General features: G+C 52.3%; 1 protein-coding gene across 24 annotated transcripts in view; it reads left to right on the plus strand.

The window, feature by feature from the left end:
• Positions 1-16,111, plus strand: part of PLEKHA6 (pleckstrin homology domain containing A6) — a 157,071-nt gene that overhangs the window by 117,966 nt on the left and 22,994 nt on the right. For 18 of the 24 annotated variants that reach the window (XR_012091209.1, XM_073011583.1, XM_073011586.1 and 15 more), the window contains 9 exons: positions 574-1,090; positions 1,554-1,640; positions 7,004-7,084; positions 8,007-8,075; positions 9,298-9,378; positions 9,592-9,741; positions 11,104-11,199; positions 12,822-12,933; positions 13,549-13,688. Coding sequence is in view for 23 of the 24 variants with exons in the window: in XM_073011583.1 (XP_072867684.1) it covers positions 574-1,090; positions 1,554-1,640; positions 7,004-7,084; positions 8,007-8,075; positions 9,298-9,378; positions 9,592-9,741; positions 11,104-11,199; positions 12,822-12,933; positions 13,549-13,688 (1,333 nt within the window). In the remaining variant the exon portion in view is untranslated. The remainder of the gene's footprint in view (positions 1-573; positions 1,091-1,553; positions 1,641-7,003; positions 7,085-8,006; positions 8,076-9,297; positions 9,379-9,591; positions 9,742-11,103; positions 11,200-12,821; positions 12,934-13,548; positions 13,689-16,111) is intronic. The other 6 variants (XM_073011594.1, XM_007988828.3, XM_007988830.3 and 3 more) reach the window with 3 other exon arrangements.

The raw sequence follows: 16,111 nt of genomic DNA on the forward strand, positions 1-16,111 counted from the left end.
ATCATACAATCAGAAAGCAGGGCATGGTGGCTTACACCTGTGGTCCCAGCTACTACTCTACAGGTGGACATGGGAGGATTGCTTGAGCCCAGGAGTTCAAGGCTGCAGTGAGCCGTGATGGCCCCACTGCACTCCAGGCTGGTGACAGAATGGACCTCATCTGTAAAATAATATACAATAGATCAGGACGCTGCCCTTTCATCCCTTCTGTGTTGCCCTCCTTCAGGTGCCTGGTAGACTTTCTTCTATTTGCCTCTCTCAGAAAAGATCTGATAAACTGGTTCATGCTGAGATGGAGACGTCTGATAAGGCTTCACGTTTCTTCCTAGGGATATGTCATTTTAAAGAGACAAAGATTGAAGCTCTGAATGGTGCAGTGTCCAGCCTTGGGGAGCTGGTTGAGGAAGGGGGCTGTGAGGACAGGAGTCTTTCCATCACCTCTGGAATAAACTTCAGCCCCTGTGTACCTATTCAAGCACCTTGCTCTAGGCTGGGGGACCTGGAGGTGGGGCTGGGGTGGGTGGAGGGGTGCCTGTGTTGTCTGCTTTCCTTACAATATCCCCTCTCTCTCAGTCCCTCTAGATTCTACCCTGTGTCTCGCAGGGTCCCTGAGTACTACAGCCCCTACTCCTCCCAGTACCCTGATGATTACCAGTACTACCCGCCAGGGGTGCGGCCAGAGAGCATCTGCTCCATGCCGGCCTATGATCGGATCAGCCCGCCCTGGGCCCTGGAGGACAAGCGCCATGCCTTCCGCAACGGGGGCGGCCCTGCCTACCAGCTGCGAGAGTGGAAGGAGCCCGCCAGCTACGGGCGGCAGGATGGCACCGTCTGGATCCCAAGCCCCTCCCGGCAACCAGTCTATTATGATGAGCTGGATGCTGCCTCTAGCTCCATGCGCCGCCTGTCCCTGCAGCCCCGCTCCCACTCTGTGCCCCGCTCACCCAGCCAGGGTTCCTACAGCCGTGCCCGCATTTACTCCCCTGTCCGCTCACCCAGTGCCCGTTTTGAGCGACTGCCACCTCGCAGCGAGGACATCTATGCTGACCCTGCTGCCTATGTGATGAGGCGATCCATCAGCTCCCCCAAGGTGAGCCACCAGCCTGCCGTTCCTTCCTCATTCCCTGAGATCCCCAGAAGCCTAAGACAATCTACTGGGAAAAGGCAGAGATGTGGGAGCATCTGGGCCACAGGGCCACTGGGCTGTGTGTCCACAGGACCAGCAGTGTTGCCCAGGGAAGCCCCTGGCCTGTGGTTCTGTCTGTAGTAGAGCTGTCTTGGGGATGGCTTTGCCTCTTGAGTGGGAACATTGCTTTCTGTACATACCCCCAGGTTGTGCCAGAAACCATGCCGTCATGTAAGAGGGCAGAGAGGGTTCTGTCTTTTCAAATCTTGAGGACCTAGACAGATCATTGCACGGGGGGCTGCTGTCCATTTCAGTTTGGGATCTGCTCTGGGACTGAACACAAACACCTCTAACCTTGAGCTTCAGCTGGTGGGGAACTCTGTGTCCCAGCCAGACCCCTCACCTCTGTGATCCCTTTCTCTTCCAGTATGATTACCTGGGAGACAGGCGGCCAGTCCCTGCAGGACTGTTCCCCTACAACTACCCACCATCCCCCACGGTCCACGATAAGATGGTACGTCCTTTCTCCCCTCCACCTGCCTCAGGGCCTCCCCGCACCGTGCTCCACCCAGGGTGGAGCTAAACTGGGGTGGACTCCAGGGACGCTCTGTGCCTAGTGCCTGGCCTGGCTGGTTTTTAGCAGCCTCTGGATACTTCCTCCCTCCCAGTCAGGACTCTAGCCCCAGTATCAAGTTTGGTGCCAGTAACCCCTTCTCCTCTGTGACACAGGCTGTGGAGGAGGGATGAGATCTGGGAGCATGTAATATCCTGGTCCCTCTCCTCTCCAGCATGCAGGAGAAGAGGCCTAGGCAGGAAAAATCAGGCCAGAGCTCCTAACAAGAAGCAAGGTTTTCTAAACTTTTTTCCCCTGAAGCATAGTTATTTACGTTTGTCCTTTGTCTGGAATGCCACTTTTGGGGAGAGATACAAGCAATATGATTGAGGAAGAAAAAATTTTCTGAATTGCATCTCCTCCTTTTTCTCTGCCTCTTTCTACTCGTGTCTCTCCCTGGAATTTGTTCTTCTGAGAACTTCTGCTACCACCTAGAGACCTAGATGAGATGCTCCGCTTGGGAGGGTTGGAGAGGACCACTGGGACCAACAGGCAGAATCCTTGTCCAGAAAGCCTGTTGCTGACTCGTTTCCATAACAGTACCAGGAGGCCAGGGTGGAGGAGGGCTGGGCAGGCTGGAGGCTAGGCGGCGGCTCCTTCCCCTCTCTGTCTGATTCTCACTCTGCCAGTGTCCACAGCGTATAAGCCTTACCCACAGCAAACACATACACCCAGAAACAACCGATTTTTCCAGAAAACTCAGAAACAGCTGCTAACAAGTGCTGCCTAAACTGCTCTGATGACACTCACCTCTCCCAGGGAGGTGTAGGCAGACCTAGGAGAGATGGCAGCGGGGCCTGCGTGTGCCCCTGCTCTCCCTGGAGTGTCCAGTAGAGAACTACTTTGCCTGCCCACATCCTCAACCCCTCCCTTCCTGAGAACTCCCCAAGGGCAGAGGGAGAAGCCTCTCCATGTCCTTGTCGCTAACTCTTAACTGCTTTGCTTCTTTTTTTATTGTTTTCTTTTGTGTGTTCCTGTTTGTTTGTGTTGCTGTTTGGCCTCTGGGCCTCGGGCTCCGGGTAGGATGAACTTTTAGATCTTCAGTTGCAAAGAAACCTAGAGTATTTGGATCAGCAGGTAGGCAGAGCTGGTGCCCCCCATCCCACTGCCTTCCTGTCGCATCTCTCCACTCCTCCCCACCTCCTCATCTTCCAGCCATTTTACAACCTTTGTTGGTGCAAGCAGGACACAACAAAGTGGCTTATGTTTTGGTTTGCGCCTACACACCCCTTCTTTTCAAAGCCCTTTAGGACAGCTGGGAGTTTCCTGGGGAAAGAAGCATAATAAGTAGGCGCATGAATAATTAATGCCACCTCTTATTTCTCCAGTGCTCTGCTCGGATGGAACGGCCCCCAGGGGGCAGGTGGGAATTTGCATTTTTGCTGGCGAGAGGAGAGAGTCGCAGAGTCCAGGGAGCTCTAGGCTGGGCCTAAAATGCTAGGGATTTAGTTCCGCCTGAATCTGGGAAATCATCGTATCATATTTTACAGGTTGTTGTTAAAGTCCATAATTGGTAAACTGAGGCCTACAGACCCTCCCCAGGATGATTTTTAAAGTAATATTCGCTCAGTGTATTCGTTAGTTCCTCCAAAAGCTCTTTTGCATACACAGCTTGTGCATTCCTAAGAATTCAGTGCAAACAGAGGGAGTATTATCAACCCAGTCTTACAGGTGAGCAAGCTGAAGAGGCAGTGAGTGTTCCATGAGCTGCAAGCAGTTGGCTGCCTGGTGTCTACTCCAGGGCTCTAACCCTTTCTTGTGTTTTAAGCTAAGGGAGCTGTGAGGCTGAGTTTAGACAGGCTGGGGGTCGATATGCTGGGTATCTATATAAGCACATACTCTTAAGTTCAGATCTGTGCTACAAACCACGACCTAGAAGTACACACTGTCCTGTGGAGGCAGCCTGAGGAGTGGAAAGACTAATAACAACAGCTGCAATAATTGGATGCCTGCTCCATGCCCCATACTATTCTAAGCATTTTTCAGATCTCTAACTCATTTAATCTTCATTACAGCCCTGTAAAGTGGATGCTGTTATTACCCCCATTTTACAGGCAAGGAAACTAAAGCACAGAGAGGTTGAATAACGTGCCAAGAACACACAGCCAGTGAACAGCTGAGCTTGCGATGTGACTCCAAGCTTTTGACCCAGTTTACAGCTGAGGAAACATCTAATGTGTGACAAAGCTGCCGTCAAACCTCATTAGGATGAGTTCATGCTCTTAAAGTTACAGAAAAAAAACCCATAAATTTGAAATCAGATGCTATAGCTGCAACTGTTGCTTCTTCTAGTCACAAGCCGCGTGACCCATCTCACTGGGGCTTCATGCCGATGTCGCAATTCGATTTTGTAATAGGCCTTAGGCACTAGGAAGCAGCAATGTCCACAGTTCAATAAGCTGGGATGGCTCCTGGCCCTGGAGGCCATTGCATTCCAACTCCGAAAGCAGCTTATTGTGTCACACCATGAGCATTCTGGGCAATGTGGGAACAGATCCCAGGATTCCAACTCGGAGCAGGGACAGGAGGCCCAGGATCCTGCTGATGGGAAGCAAGATCCGAAGTGCCTCGCAGGGGTGAGGAGTGGGGCTCAGGGCCCATCCGCCTCCAGGTTCCCGAGCAAGCTGCCCTCCCTGTTGCCCATGTGATTGGCTTTCTACTCCATCCATGATGCCCTGTTGTCATAGCATTCAGTGCAGACAGCAGGGTCCCTTCTTGGGGGCTTTTGCTTTCACAGAGGGGCTGGCCCATTAGGCTGGGGGCTTCAGAAACAGCCTTCCAGAGGACTCCCTCACGGATAAAGGGTATTATTCTCTTTTTTTTTTTTTTTTTTTGAGATAGAATCTCACTCTGTTGCCTAGGCTAGAGTATAGTGGCATAATCATAGCTCACTGCAACCTCCACCTCCCAAGCTCAAGCGATCCTCCCACCTCAGCCTCGTGAGCAGCTAGGACTACAGACAGGTGTGCAGCCACCACACCTGGCTAATTGAAAAAAAATTTTTTTGGGCCGGACGCGGTGGCTCAAGCCTGTAATCCCAGCACTTTGGGAGGCCGAGACGGGCGGATCACGAGGTCAGGAGATCGAGACCATCCTGGCTAACACGGTGAAACCCCATCTCTACTAAAAAATACAAAAAAAAAAAAAAACTAGCTGAGCAAGGTGGCGGGCGCCTGTAGTGCCAGCTACTCCGGAGGCTGAGGCAGGAGAATGGCGTGAACCTGGGAGGCGGAGCTTGCAGTGAGCTGAGATCCGGCCACTGCACTCCAGCCTGGGCGACAGAGCGAGACTCCGTCTCAAAAAAAAAAAAAAAAAAAAAATTTTTTTTGTAGAGATGGGTGCCCCACTGTGTTGGCCAGGCTGGTCTCAAACTCCCAGCCTCAAGCAGTCCTCTCACCTCTGCCTCTCAAAGTGCTAGGATTATAGGCGTGAGACTCTGTACCTGGCCAAGGGTAATACTCTCAAAAGGCAGTCTTGTAGATGAGAAGAGTCCAGGACATAGTCAGACACTGCTGCTCTAGTTCTAGCTCTGCCATTTACAAGGAATTTTTTTTTTTTAATATTGGAAATGTCACTTAGTCTCTCTGGGTCTTTGTTTTCTCAATCATAAAATGGGCATTGTAGAACCTGCCCTTTCCTTTCAACCTCACAGATGTATTGGGAGAATCAAGCGGGGGTGCATATGGGAGCTCTTTGTCAGGCACCAGCAAGGAGTGACAATCACCACTTGCTGCTATGATTATTTTGTTTTTCCCAAACACAAAAATATCAACGAGCACTCCTTACCATGTGTGGCACTGGGTTAGGTGGTTTCTTACAAAATCTAACATTTTGGAGAGACAGAAGGTAGCACACAAGAATCCTCCTAGAGGTAAGACCCACCTGGGCTGAAAGATCCCCAAAGCTGCAGCACAGGCGGGAGCAGGCCAGGATGAAAACACTCCTGCTCACTTCCTCTACTGCTCTAGATCCGCTTGTTGGGGAAAGAATAAGATACACACAGTTTACTGTGCAGGGATGGCTCCCAGCCCTCAAGGCCCTTGCATTCCAGGGCTAAACAGGAAAAATCCGTTCCTAGGAAAGCCTTTTGAAATGCCGCAGACCCTGCAAATGGGGTGGTCGGTGCCCTTGCCCTGCCTACAACATGTAGAAGCAAGGCTGTATTTGGGCAGCTGCCTAAAAGGGGTAAGAGGAAGAAAGGACAGTGTGGGTGCAACTGAGATTGGAGGGATGATGGAAAAATCACAGGGGACCCTCTGAACAGGAACCCCAGATAATCTTCCCTAATGTGTGTCTTTCCTCCTTTCCTCATTCACTTTCCCTTCCAGAAAGCTTTCCCTGCACACTCCCTTCTGTCTTCTGCTGCCTTCCCCTGTAGAACCATGGAGTTAAAGGGACACAGCCAAGGACATTCCCTGATATCTTCACTTTTTGGTCCTTTCCCATTGGAACCAGTGGGGGAAATGATGGCATTTCTGGTTGATTTGTTGGCCCACCCTTTCTCCCACCCCTCCTTTCCCTTCCTCTTCCTTCTCATCCCCTCCCTTCTTCCATTTCTCTCTTTTTAAATTGGCAAATAGTCTTTCCACCCCCATGTTCCTAAGGATTCTTGAAATAGAAAGAATGTGTTGGAGAGCCTGGTGTCCCTTTAACGTGGCTCGCTTGTTTTGGCCTCCTTGTTTGCTCCCTAGCATCATCTGAGATCCTCAAGGATGCTGCCAGCCCAGCTCTGGAAACCATGTTTAGCACTTTCTGTACTAGAACCGAGGGTGGGCAGGGGCAGGGGCAGGGGCAGGGAGAGGAGCCAGGCCTCGGTATCTGTGGTGGCCCATCCAAAGACCAGGTCCTAGATTTTCTTTTTTGGTTGTTTCACTTAGTTCAACTTTGGGGAGATCCGTCTTCCAATTGCTTCTATGGTCTTTGTCCAAAGTTGTGTGAGAAATGAGATCAGGGCAGGGAGGTGACAACCATGGCCAATGCGGATGGGACCCACAACAACCAGGCACCCTGGGGAAGAATCACCAGGCCGGGGCCTCTGCAGTGCCTCCAGCAAGGTCCCAGTGGCCTCCCGGACCCTTCCATGGCCTTTCTGCAAGGACAGCTTCAGTGCTGGTCCTGAAACAGAGGTCATAAGGGGTGAGCAAGCTCAGGATGCTGGGGGAGCTGCCCTCCCCTGTTTCCTGGGAAACAAGCACAGGTGGGTGAGGGGGAGATACCTACATGTGGGTCGGAGTGTGAATAGTCCGTTCCTTCCTCCGCTGCAGATGAGTGAGAGTGAGACTCTCATCAGTATGGTGAACCGCATGGTGGAAAACTCCTCCCCCAGGTCCCAACTCTTCATGCAAGTAAGACCTCTGCCTGGCAGCATGGTCCCTGCCAATGCCATTTCAGCTGCTTGTGCATGGTCGAGTTGCCCATCTAGGATGAGGCTCACGCCACCCAACCCGCTCATCTGCCTGGAGACAGGCTTGGCCTGGTCTTCCTTCCTTAATTCCACTATGTCACCTCCATTCTTCACTTTCATGGGTAAACCCAAGGCCCATTTCCCAAACCATCAAAAGAGCCAGCACCAACATCTCATGCCATGCTGGGGATCGCAACTCTGCTCTTCAATGTTCTGATTTTGATTTCGTATTTGTAATATATTGACAGACGTCACTGGGGTTAAAGGCATGAAGGGTGTAATGGAACCATCTAATGTCAAAAGCGTATAGAATGTGCTGTGGTCACCAGATGTGGTGTCCAGGCCAGGCAGCATTTGCTGGACCCAGAGACACTTCTGAATTCTTGACAATTTTGGTTTAGACACAAGCCCTGTGACTGGTGTTCAGTCTACTAGGGCAATAGTTTTCAACTGTTCCCAATGCTCATTCTGACAATTCTCCCATGTCTTATCCCCACAGACAGCCATGGAGTTCACTGATGTTCTCATGGTGGTTACCAACAAGCCATTGGGAACTGCACACCCTGCAGTCCCTCTTAGCAGCAGACCCTAGTGCTTGGGGGAGAGGAAATACAGAGCATGACTCAAGCAGAGTTCTGATCTCTCCGGAGTCAGCCTAAGACAACTGGGATGGGGTTAGGCTGGGCCATCCCAGGCTTCCAGCCAGGGGATGAAGAATGAACTCAGGTCCCTGAAACAGAAACCATCAGAGGTGATGGACCACGGTCTCTGGCAGGAGCTGAGCGGGATTGTGATGTCAGCTTCCTATCCCTGCATACCCTTATCCTGCCCCTGCTGCAGTAACCGGCCTCATGTTCCTGCAGGTCCCTCCGTACCCAGAAGTGTTCCGGGACAGCCTCCATACCTACAAGTTAAACGAGCAAGACACAGATGTAAGAGCAGCGCCCCTGCTCCCTCCCTCCACTCCAGCCTCCCACTGCTGTCCTCTGCGGGGGCTGTCTCTCCATCCATCTCTCTCCTTCTGGTGGCTCTTCGTACCTTTGATTCATGTCTTCTCTCACCACAACAAGATTCTGCCTACCTCCTCCTCATCCCCCTTCTTTTCTGATCTACCACCTACTCACCCTTCCCTCCCATGCTGGCTGTATCCGTTTCTCCACTGAGCGCTCGGCCCTTTTGCCTACAGCAGGGAGATCTGCTTGTAACACGAATGCAGACTTTGTTGGGAGATAGATCAGTCTATTCTGTGCCCAGCATGACATTAGTCCCTACAGGTAACTAGAAAGGAGAATGCGGCTGTGCCCCTGCCCTCAGGGAGCTTCGGGATAGTGGGAGATGCCAGGTAGCAGCAGGAGGTGGCAACACAGTATTCATGTCGTGAAGGGGAGCCGTAATAGGTTCTGCCAGGTGCAGGGAAGTGAGGCTGTGTGGGCTGAAGGTCAGGGACAAAACAAGTAGCACGTGAGTTGGACCTTGAAGTTAAAAGGCCCAGAGGGTAAAATCTGGCTCAGTAGAAAGGAGCAAAGCAGGTATTTGAGGAATGGCATGAAAAAGGTGTGGGCTACGAAAGCACAAGCCCTCTTTCTGGCCCCAGCTGTCTGCTCCACATCACCACTGGCCCTGCCTGGTGAGACTGGGAGAGGTTCCTTCCTGAAAGGACTAGACCTCAGAGGGAGGGTCAGCCATCCTGAGACTTTGGAGGCAAGAGGGAAGAACAGGATCTTGAGAGAGAAGGGAGAAGGTTCTGTGGGATTGAGGGACAGTTTCTATTGCTCACTGCTTTTCTAAGACTGCTTGTTCTGACACCCGGCCCGCCTCTTCAGTCCAGCCTAGGAGGTGAGGTCACATCATCTCCTCTGTCCTTCGTGAACGGCAACCCTTGGACGGATGGGGGTGCCAGAGCTTAACACTTAGCTCTCAGCCCTCTTAACCCAACTGACTTCCTCAGAGAGTAAGCATACCTCCCCTCCCAAGAGGAAGACCCATCTTCTTGTTCTCAGGAGCCACCAAGGGCAAGGTGAAGGCCCAGGGTTCCTCAGCAGGAGAAAGGAGAGGGCATCCAGAGGCCAGGCCCTGTAACTCCCAGGTCTCCACCAAACTGTGGCCTTCATCCCCTTCTTTCTCCCTCTCCTTCCCCACTCTCTGGGACCCTAGAAGCTGCTGGGAAAATTGTGTGAGCAGAACAAGGTGGTGAGGGAGCAGGACCGGCTGGTGCAGCAGCTCCGAGCTGAGAAGGTGAGAAGCTGGGGGTGGCTTTAAGCTGGGGCAGATGGGTGAGGCTGGCTTGGAGCAGGTTGTGGGCTGCTGTCTCCATCCTGACTAAGATGACAAAGCAAGGACAGCCTCCACTCAACTCCCTGTTGAACCTCTAAGGTCTCAGGCCTCTGCTGTTCAATCCCAGAGAGGAGCTGTCAGGGCTGCTCACGTCATTCCCCTGCCTTTCTTCAGGAGAGCCTGGAAAGTGCCTTGATGGGGACCCACCAGGAGCTGGAGATGTTTGGAAGCCAGCCTGCCTACCCAGAAAAGCTGCGGCACAAAAAGGATTCTCTGCAGAACCAGCTCATCAACATCCGTGTGGAGCTGTCTCAGGCGACCACGGTAACCCAGGGAGCAGGGTTTATGCACCCCACCTGATCAGCACTAGGCAGGAGAGCAACCACCTCCCAGCTTGTGTTGTCCTAGTCCAGTTTTCCTCAGAGGACAAAAGCTGAGTCCTCCCGTGCAGAGGGACATAAACAAAGACCTCAACATTGCCCTGCAAATAAATAGCAAGTCAGCCAGACTGCTCATTCCAGTCTCCACCGAGGAGATGAGCTTATTTCCCACAAGCTGTACCTGTACCTGGATTTCTTTGGGACAGCATGAAGTTGTGAGTTACTTATTTCCTTGGCTGTGCTAACACCTCTGCTGCCCACTTCTGTCTTCTCCCTTGGAGAAGCAAAGCACTGGCAAAAAAGGTGCTGCCAGCTGGCCGTGGTGGCTCACGCCTGTAATCCCAGCACTTTGGGATGCTGAGGTGGGCGGATCACCTGAGGTTGGGAGTTTGAGACCAGCCTGACTAACATGGAGAAGCCCCATCTCTCCTGAAAATACAAAATTAGCTGGCCATGGTGGCACATGCCTGTAGTCCCAGATACTCAGGAGGCTGAGGCAGGAGAATCGCTTGAGCCCACAAGGCGGAGGTTGCTGTGAGCCAAGATGGTACCATTGCACTCCAGCCTGGGCAACAAGAGTGAAACTCCAGCTAAAGAAAAAAAAAAAAAGGCTGCTGCCTTGGTCACTACTTCCCAGCAGGTACAGGCAGACCTTCCGGCACGGACTGCTTGGAGAATGGCTCCAAGAAGCAGCAGCTAAAGCCCTGTGAAAGTGTGGCTCAGAAAGGAGGGAGCTTGCTAACCTCCGGATAACAAATATCCTCCTTCAGGCTCTTTTCTCTTTGCCCTCCACTTAAAAAAAAATTTTTTTAAAGGACAGGGTTTCGCTCTGTCGCCCAGGCTGGAGTGCAGTGGTGCAAACACAGCTCACTGCGGTCTCCATCTCCAGGGTTCAAGTGATCCTCCTGCCTCAGCCCCCAAATCTCCAGGACTACAGGGGCACACCACCATGCCCAGCTACCTTTTGTAATTTGTAGAGATGGGGTCTTGTCATTTTCCCCAGGCTATGCCCTCTAGTTTTTATCCCCTAATCTGGGGAGAATAGGAGGGTATGGAAGTGATATCATCCCTCTCTATTTTCTCTTTATTTCAGTTGGTGGTGGGATGGGCTGTTACATCTCTTGTAAGGCTAGTGTTTGGCTGTCACCAGAATGTCTCAGCCTGGTGCCCCTCTCCTTTGGTCCCTCCATGCCCTCTTCCCCAGATCTTCGGGCCTCTGGTACCCTGGCCCCAGGGCCTGTTTCAGGATAAGGAGGAATGCCTTGGTGATGGCGGCTTTCTCAGTGAACACCTCTTCCCCCCACAGGCCCTGACGAACAGCACCATAGAGTATGAGCACCTCGAGTCTGAGGTCTCTGCCCTGCATGATGACCTCTGGGAGCAGCTCAATTTGGACACCCAGGTGAAGAAGGGCCCCTGAGCTGGCAGGGATCAGGATGTGACTAAAGATGAGGAGTTGGCCTTGAGACAAAAGCAAAGGTTCAGGTCATTGATAACAGACTCTAAGTTTCAGGATGAAGATAATGGGACACTTTAGGTTCAGCTCACAGGGCAAGGAGCTAAAGCTGAAGCTTGGGAGACTTCAGTTAGACACAAGGTGTTTTATGATTGAAAGGATTTCTTTTTCTCTTGGGATGGGGTCTTGCTCTGTTGCCCAGGTTGGAGTGCAGTGGGGCAATCACAGCTCACTGCAGCCTTGACTGCCCCGGGCTCAAGCAATCCTCCCACCTCAGCCTCCTGAGTAGCTAGGACCACAGTCATGAACCACCATGCCCAGCTAGTTTTTTTTATTTTTTATAGAGACAGGGTCTCCCTATGTTGACCAGGCTGGTCTCTAACTCCTGAGCTCAAGTGGTCCTCCCGCCTCAGCCTCCCAAAGTGCTGGGGATTACAGGCATGAGCCACTGTGCCCAGCAGGATTTAAAAACAGACATGTAAATATAAATAACTCAGGCATTAGAAGAGTGGGCGCTAGGAATTTTTAGATAGGAAAGAGGCCTTTCTTCCTGGGATGGGTTAGAAACAGTCTGCCCGGAGGCAGGAGGATTGACCTGATGATCTTGAGGAGTTCTTGTTCTTTTCTTCCTTCTACCTTTTCTTCACCCAGGCCCTGCCTCTTCTCTAGCTAGTTTGCAAGCCCTGTCTCTCTGATGCAGTTAACAACTGGTTTCCCCCATTTTCTTCTGTTTCCCTCCTGGTAATGCCACTCACCACCCTTACCTTGCAGCTGGTTAGGTAGGATGAAGACCCGCCTGGTCCAGAGGACCCAAATACCACGATGTCCCATGGCCAAGCCTCACTTGAAGCACAGACATTTTAGGAGAGGGATAGTGTTGTGGTCAAGGGCACTAACCTTCGAGTCCAAATAGACCCATATTTAGATGATGGTCATGCTGCTTACTAAATAGACGGCCTTGGGTGTGAGTCTCTTCATCTCTGAAGAGAGGACAGCTGCTGCCCTTATCTCCTAGAGTCGTGCAGCCAAAATGAGTTAGCACTGTATATGCAAAGTGCTTGGCATAGTGCCTGGTGCTGAGGGATGCTAAATAAATGGGAGGTCTTACCTTTTAGAGTGTCAACTGTAATTGAGTTCATGACTCCTCAGGCGTACGCTGGGAGCGGGTGTTAGAAAAGGGCTGTTTGGATGTGAAGAAAAGCAGTAAAATGGAAGCTCTTGCCCCACAAAAACCAGGATACCATAAAGTGTTCACTTAGATGGGCATTCACTCACAAACCAGCCACGATTCCCCTGGGGGAACTCAGAAGGGTGCGTCCTCAGTCTTGGTTCAGAGACTCAGGCAATTCTGGGGTGCCATCTCCTAGAGGCTGAAGACAGAGGCAGCCCATGGGAAAGATGACTGCTGGAGGGGCGTGTGTGTGTGTGTGTGTATGTGTGTGTGTGTGTGTGTGTGTGTACAGGGTGCCTGCCTCCTGCTGGCCCAAAGGGATGTGGGTTCCGAGGGGTCTGGGCTGAGGGGAACTCCTTGTGGCCATTTCTTTTGATTCACTGTGTGGCTGCTTCAGAATGAGGTGCTGAACCGGCAAATCCAAAAGGAGATCTGGAGGATCCAGGACGTGATGGAGGGGCTGAGGAAGAATAACCCCTCCCGGGGCACGGACACTGCCAAGCACAGAGGTGGGTGCCTCCTGTGCCAGCCTCCTAGGCTGCCTGCCTCACCAGGAGTGCTCCGGTATTTCTGGCCTCCATCCCACTCCTGCCAGCTCACACTGTGTTCAGGGCCAGGCAGGGCCTTCTTGGGACGTCAGAATCTTCCCCTGGGTTCTAGGGTGGTAGGTAGGGCTCCCTTACCCCTGACAGAAGACTAAGTAGACAACTCAGAGACATTGTTGACCCTGACACTCTAACGTCCTCCCCAGAAAAGGTCAAAAGCACCTAAGCCTCCCCAACCCCCAAGCACATGGGCCCACTCGTGACCTGTGACCCCTACCTTAGAGTTTTCCTTGAGCCCTGGGACCTCAGACTGGCTTTCCTTGACACCTCAGAGACAACAGTATCATTTCCATCTACCATCTTCCCCACCCAGCACACCTCTCAACAGTCAGCCTGTGGCCCCAGAACCTGTAATGAGTCCCTTTGGCAGGCCCAGGTGGCCCTGAGACACTAAGGCTGCCCTCGCACATCCCTGGATCTGGCTTCTCCCCACCACCTCCACTCACAGTGCCCATCTATCTACACACCAGGCTGCACCCCTCCTCCATTGCTCACCCATCCCCTTCTGTTTCCCCCAAGGAGGACTTGGCCCCTCAGCCACCTACAGCTCCAACAGCCCGGCCAGCCCCCTCAGCTCCGCCAGCCTCACCAGCCCCCTGAGCCCCTTTTCACTGGTGTCGGGCTCTCAGGGGTCCCCCACCAAGCCTGGCTCCAACGAGGTAAGTTGAGAAATGCAGTAGAAGGTAGGTGGGGGAGGGAGGACCAGATCCTCATTTGTCTGAAATTATACAACTTCTGTGCCCATCTCTTCCCCACAGGCCTCCAGCCCTAGTGCTGGAGCTCTTCGTTTAAGGAGGTCATTCTCACACCCCATTTTGTGAACTTCTCTCCAGGTTTCCCCTTTACCTGTTCTCATCTCCATCTGTCATCTTTAGCTCCCTTTCAGTGAAGCCTGTTCCTGGGCACCAAGATGGATAGGAGACAGCATGAGGTTGGATAGGAGACAGCACGCATTTCATAAGAATTTAAATCCAGAATGATGCCAGGATAGCAACAGGGTGAAGGGTCAGTGTGGGGAGCAGTTTCCTAGTCAGTCAATCAGCAAGTTTTCTGGGGCTCAACCGTGGGCATGGGGTGCCATGAGGCCCTTTTAGAAAGATACATACATGGCCGGGCGTGGTGGCTCATGCCTGTAATCCCAGCATTTTGAGAGGTCAAGGCGGGTGGATCATGAGGTCAGCAGATAGAGACCATCCTGGCCAACATGGTGAAACCCTATCTCTACTGAAAAAAAAAAAAATACAAAAAATACAAAAATTAGCTGAGCGTGGTGGCGCACGCCTGTAGTCCCAGCTACTCAGGAGGCTGAGGCAGGAGAATTGCTTGAACCCAGGAGGTGGAGGTTTCAGTGAGCCAAGATCACACCACTGCACTTCAGCCTGGTGACAGAGTGAGACTCTGTCTCAAAAAAGAATAATAAAAAATAAAAGAAAGAGGCTGGGTATGGTGGCTCATGCCTGTAATCCCAGCACTTTGAGAGGCCAAGGCAGGCAGATCACGAGATCAGGAAATCAAGACCATCCTGGCTAACACGGTGAAACCCCGTCTCTGCTAAAAAATACAAAAAATTAGCCGGGTGTGGTGGGCACCTGTAGTCCCAGCTACTTAGGAGGCTGAGGCAGGAGAATGGCATGAACCTGGGAGGCGGAGCTTGCAGTGAGCGGAGATCGCGCCACTGCACTTCAGCCTGGGTGACAGAGCCAGACTCCGTCTCAAAATAATAATAATAATAATAAATAAAAAGAAAAGAAAAAGAAAAGAAAGATACGCACATGTGCTCAAAGGCTTCACTCAGGGAGCCCAGCATCCTATGAACCAAGACAAATTCATAGGAACGTGACGGCGTATGTCTTAACATTAAGCCACATGGTTCAGACTATAAAAGCCCTGATGTTCCAACAGAGAATTGGGCCTAAACCAGGCCACAGAGCAGCAAGACAGGGAGAGGAACAAGGGAAAGGCATTGTAGGCAGGAGAGTGGGTGGAAGCAAAGGGGTGGGAGAGGAGCTGCCTGGCATGGGGGCAAGGCAATGAGAGAGCTTTGGGGAAAACTTGGGGAGCAGTGGGGAGTGGTGGACAGGTAGAGGCTGGGTGGAGGAAGGCCTTGAAGGTCAGGCAGAGAGTTAGCTCCGGAGCTGGCACTCTCTTCAGGCCACGGGTGGGAGTGCAGTGGTCCCAGGGGCCCGCCCAGGTCTCCAGCAATGTTGTTGTCTGCCTCCTGCTAATGCTCTTTTCTCCTGCTCTCACAGTGGCTGCTCTTGTTCCTTCTAATGCTCTGGCTTCTGTCTGCCTCAGGAACCTGGCCCGCCTCGGCCTCCCCTCCCCAAAGCCTACGTCCCCCTGGAGTCTCCTCCAGCCGTCCCTCCACTCCCTAGCGAGAGCCGCTTCTGGCCCTACCCCAGCTCCCCTTCCTGGCACCGCAGTGGCGAGACAGCCAGGGGGCAGGTACCCATCACCCTTGGGTCCTGGAGGGTGGGGCAGGGGACAATGGGGAGAAGGCCAGGCCAGGGGGCAAGGCAGGGCACTGGAGTCATTTTCCCCATTAATTTTCCCAAAGTTCGGTTTCTACAGCGCCCCTGCTCAGCTGGACTCTGGGATAAGGAAAGGATAGTTGAAGCCATCACACAGGCCATCTTTCTGTGCCTTTTTGCTTTCTGTAGGTGATGGGGACGTGAGTTACTGCTCCAACCCCAGGCTCATGGGAAGCCAGTGTTTGTGGGTGCTGGTATTATGCCCCACTCCCTACCAATATGACCAGCCAATGGGAACTGACTGACACTCCCAGCAGTGCCATTCTGATCCCTTCGTGTGTCCACCTTCGTGTGTCCATCCCAGGCCCCACTCCGCCCATGCGATCTCTCTGCCTCCACCTTGTATTGTGTCCTCACTGGGTTTCATGAGTTCCTGGAGTATAAGGATACAGGCCCTTTTCTCTCCTGTTCTGGCCTGTTGTCTCACCTGCATCCCTAGCCAAGATCCAGGAGCTATGCAGTTAGGTTTGGAAGAGGTTGTGTGGTGAGTAGAAAGAGTCCTGTGCCTAAAATTGGAAAACTCATATGCTCATCTAGGTTTAGCTGTGTAT

Source organism: Chlorocebus sabaeus, chromosome 25 (assembly GCF_047675955.1).
Source record: "Chlorocebus sabaeus isolate Y175 chromosome 25, mChlSab1.0.hap1, whole genome shotgun sequence".
NCBI classification, from domain to species: domain Eukaryota; kingdom Metazoa; phylum Chordata; class Mammalia; order Primates; family Cercopithecidae; genus Chlorocebus; species Chlorocebus sabaeus.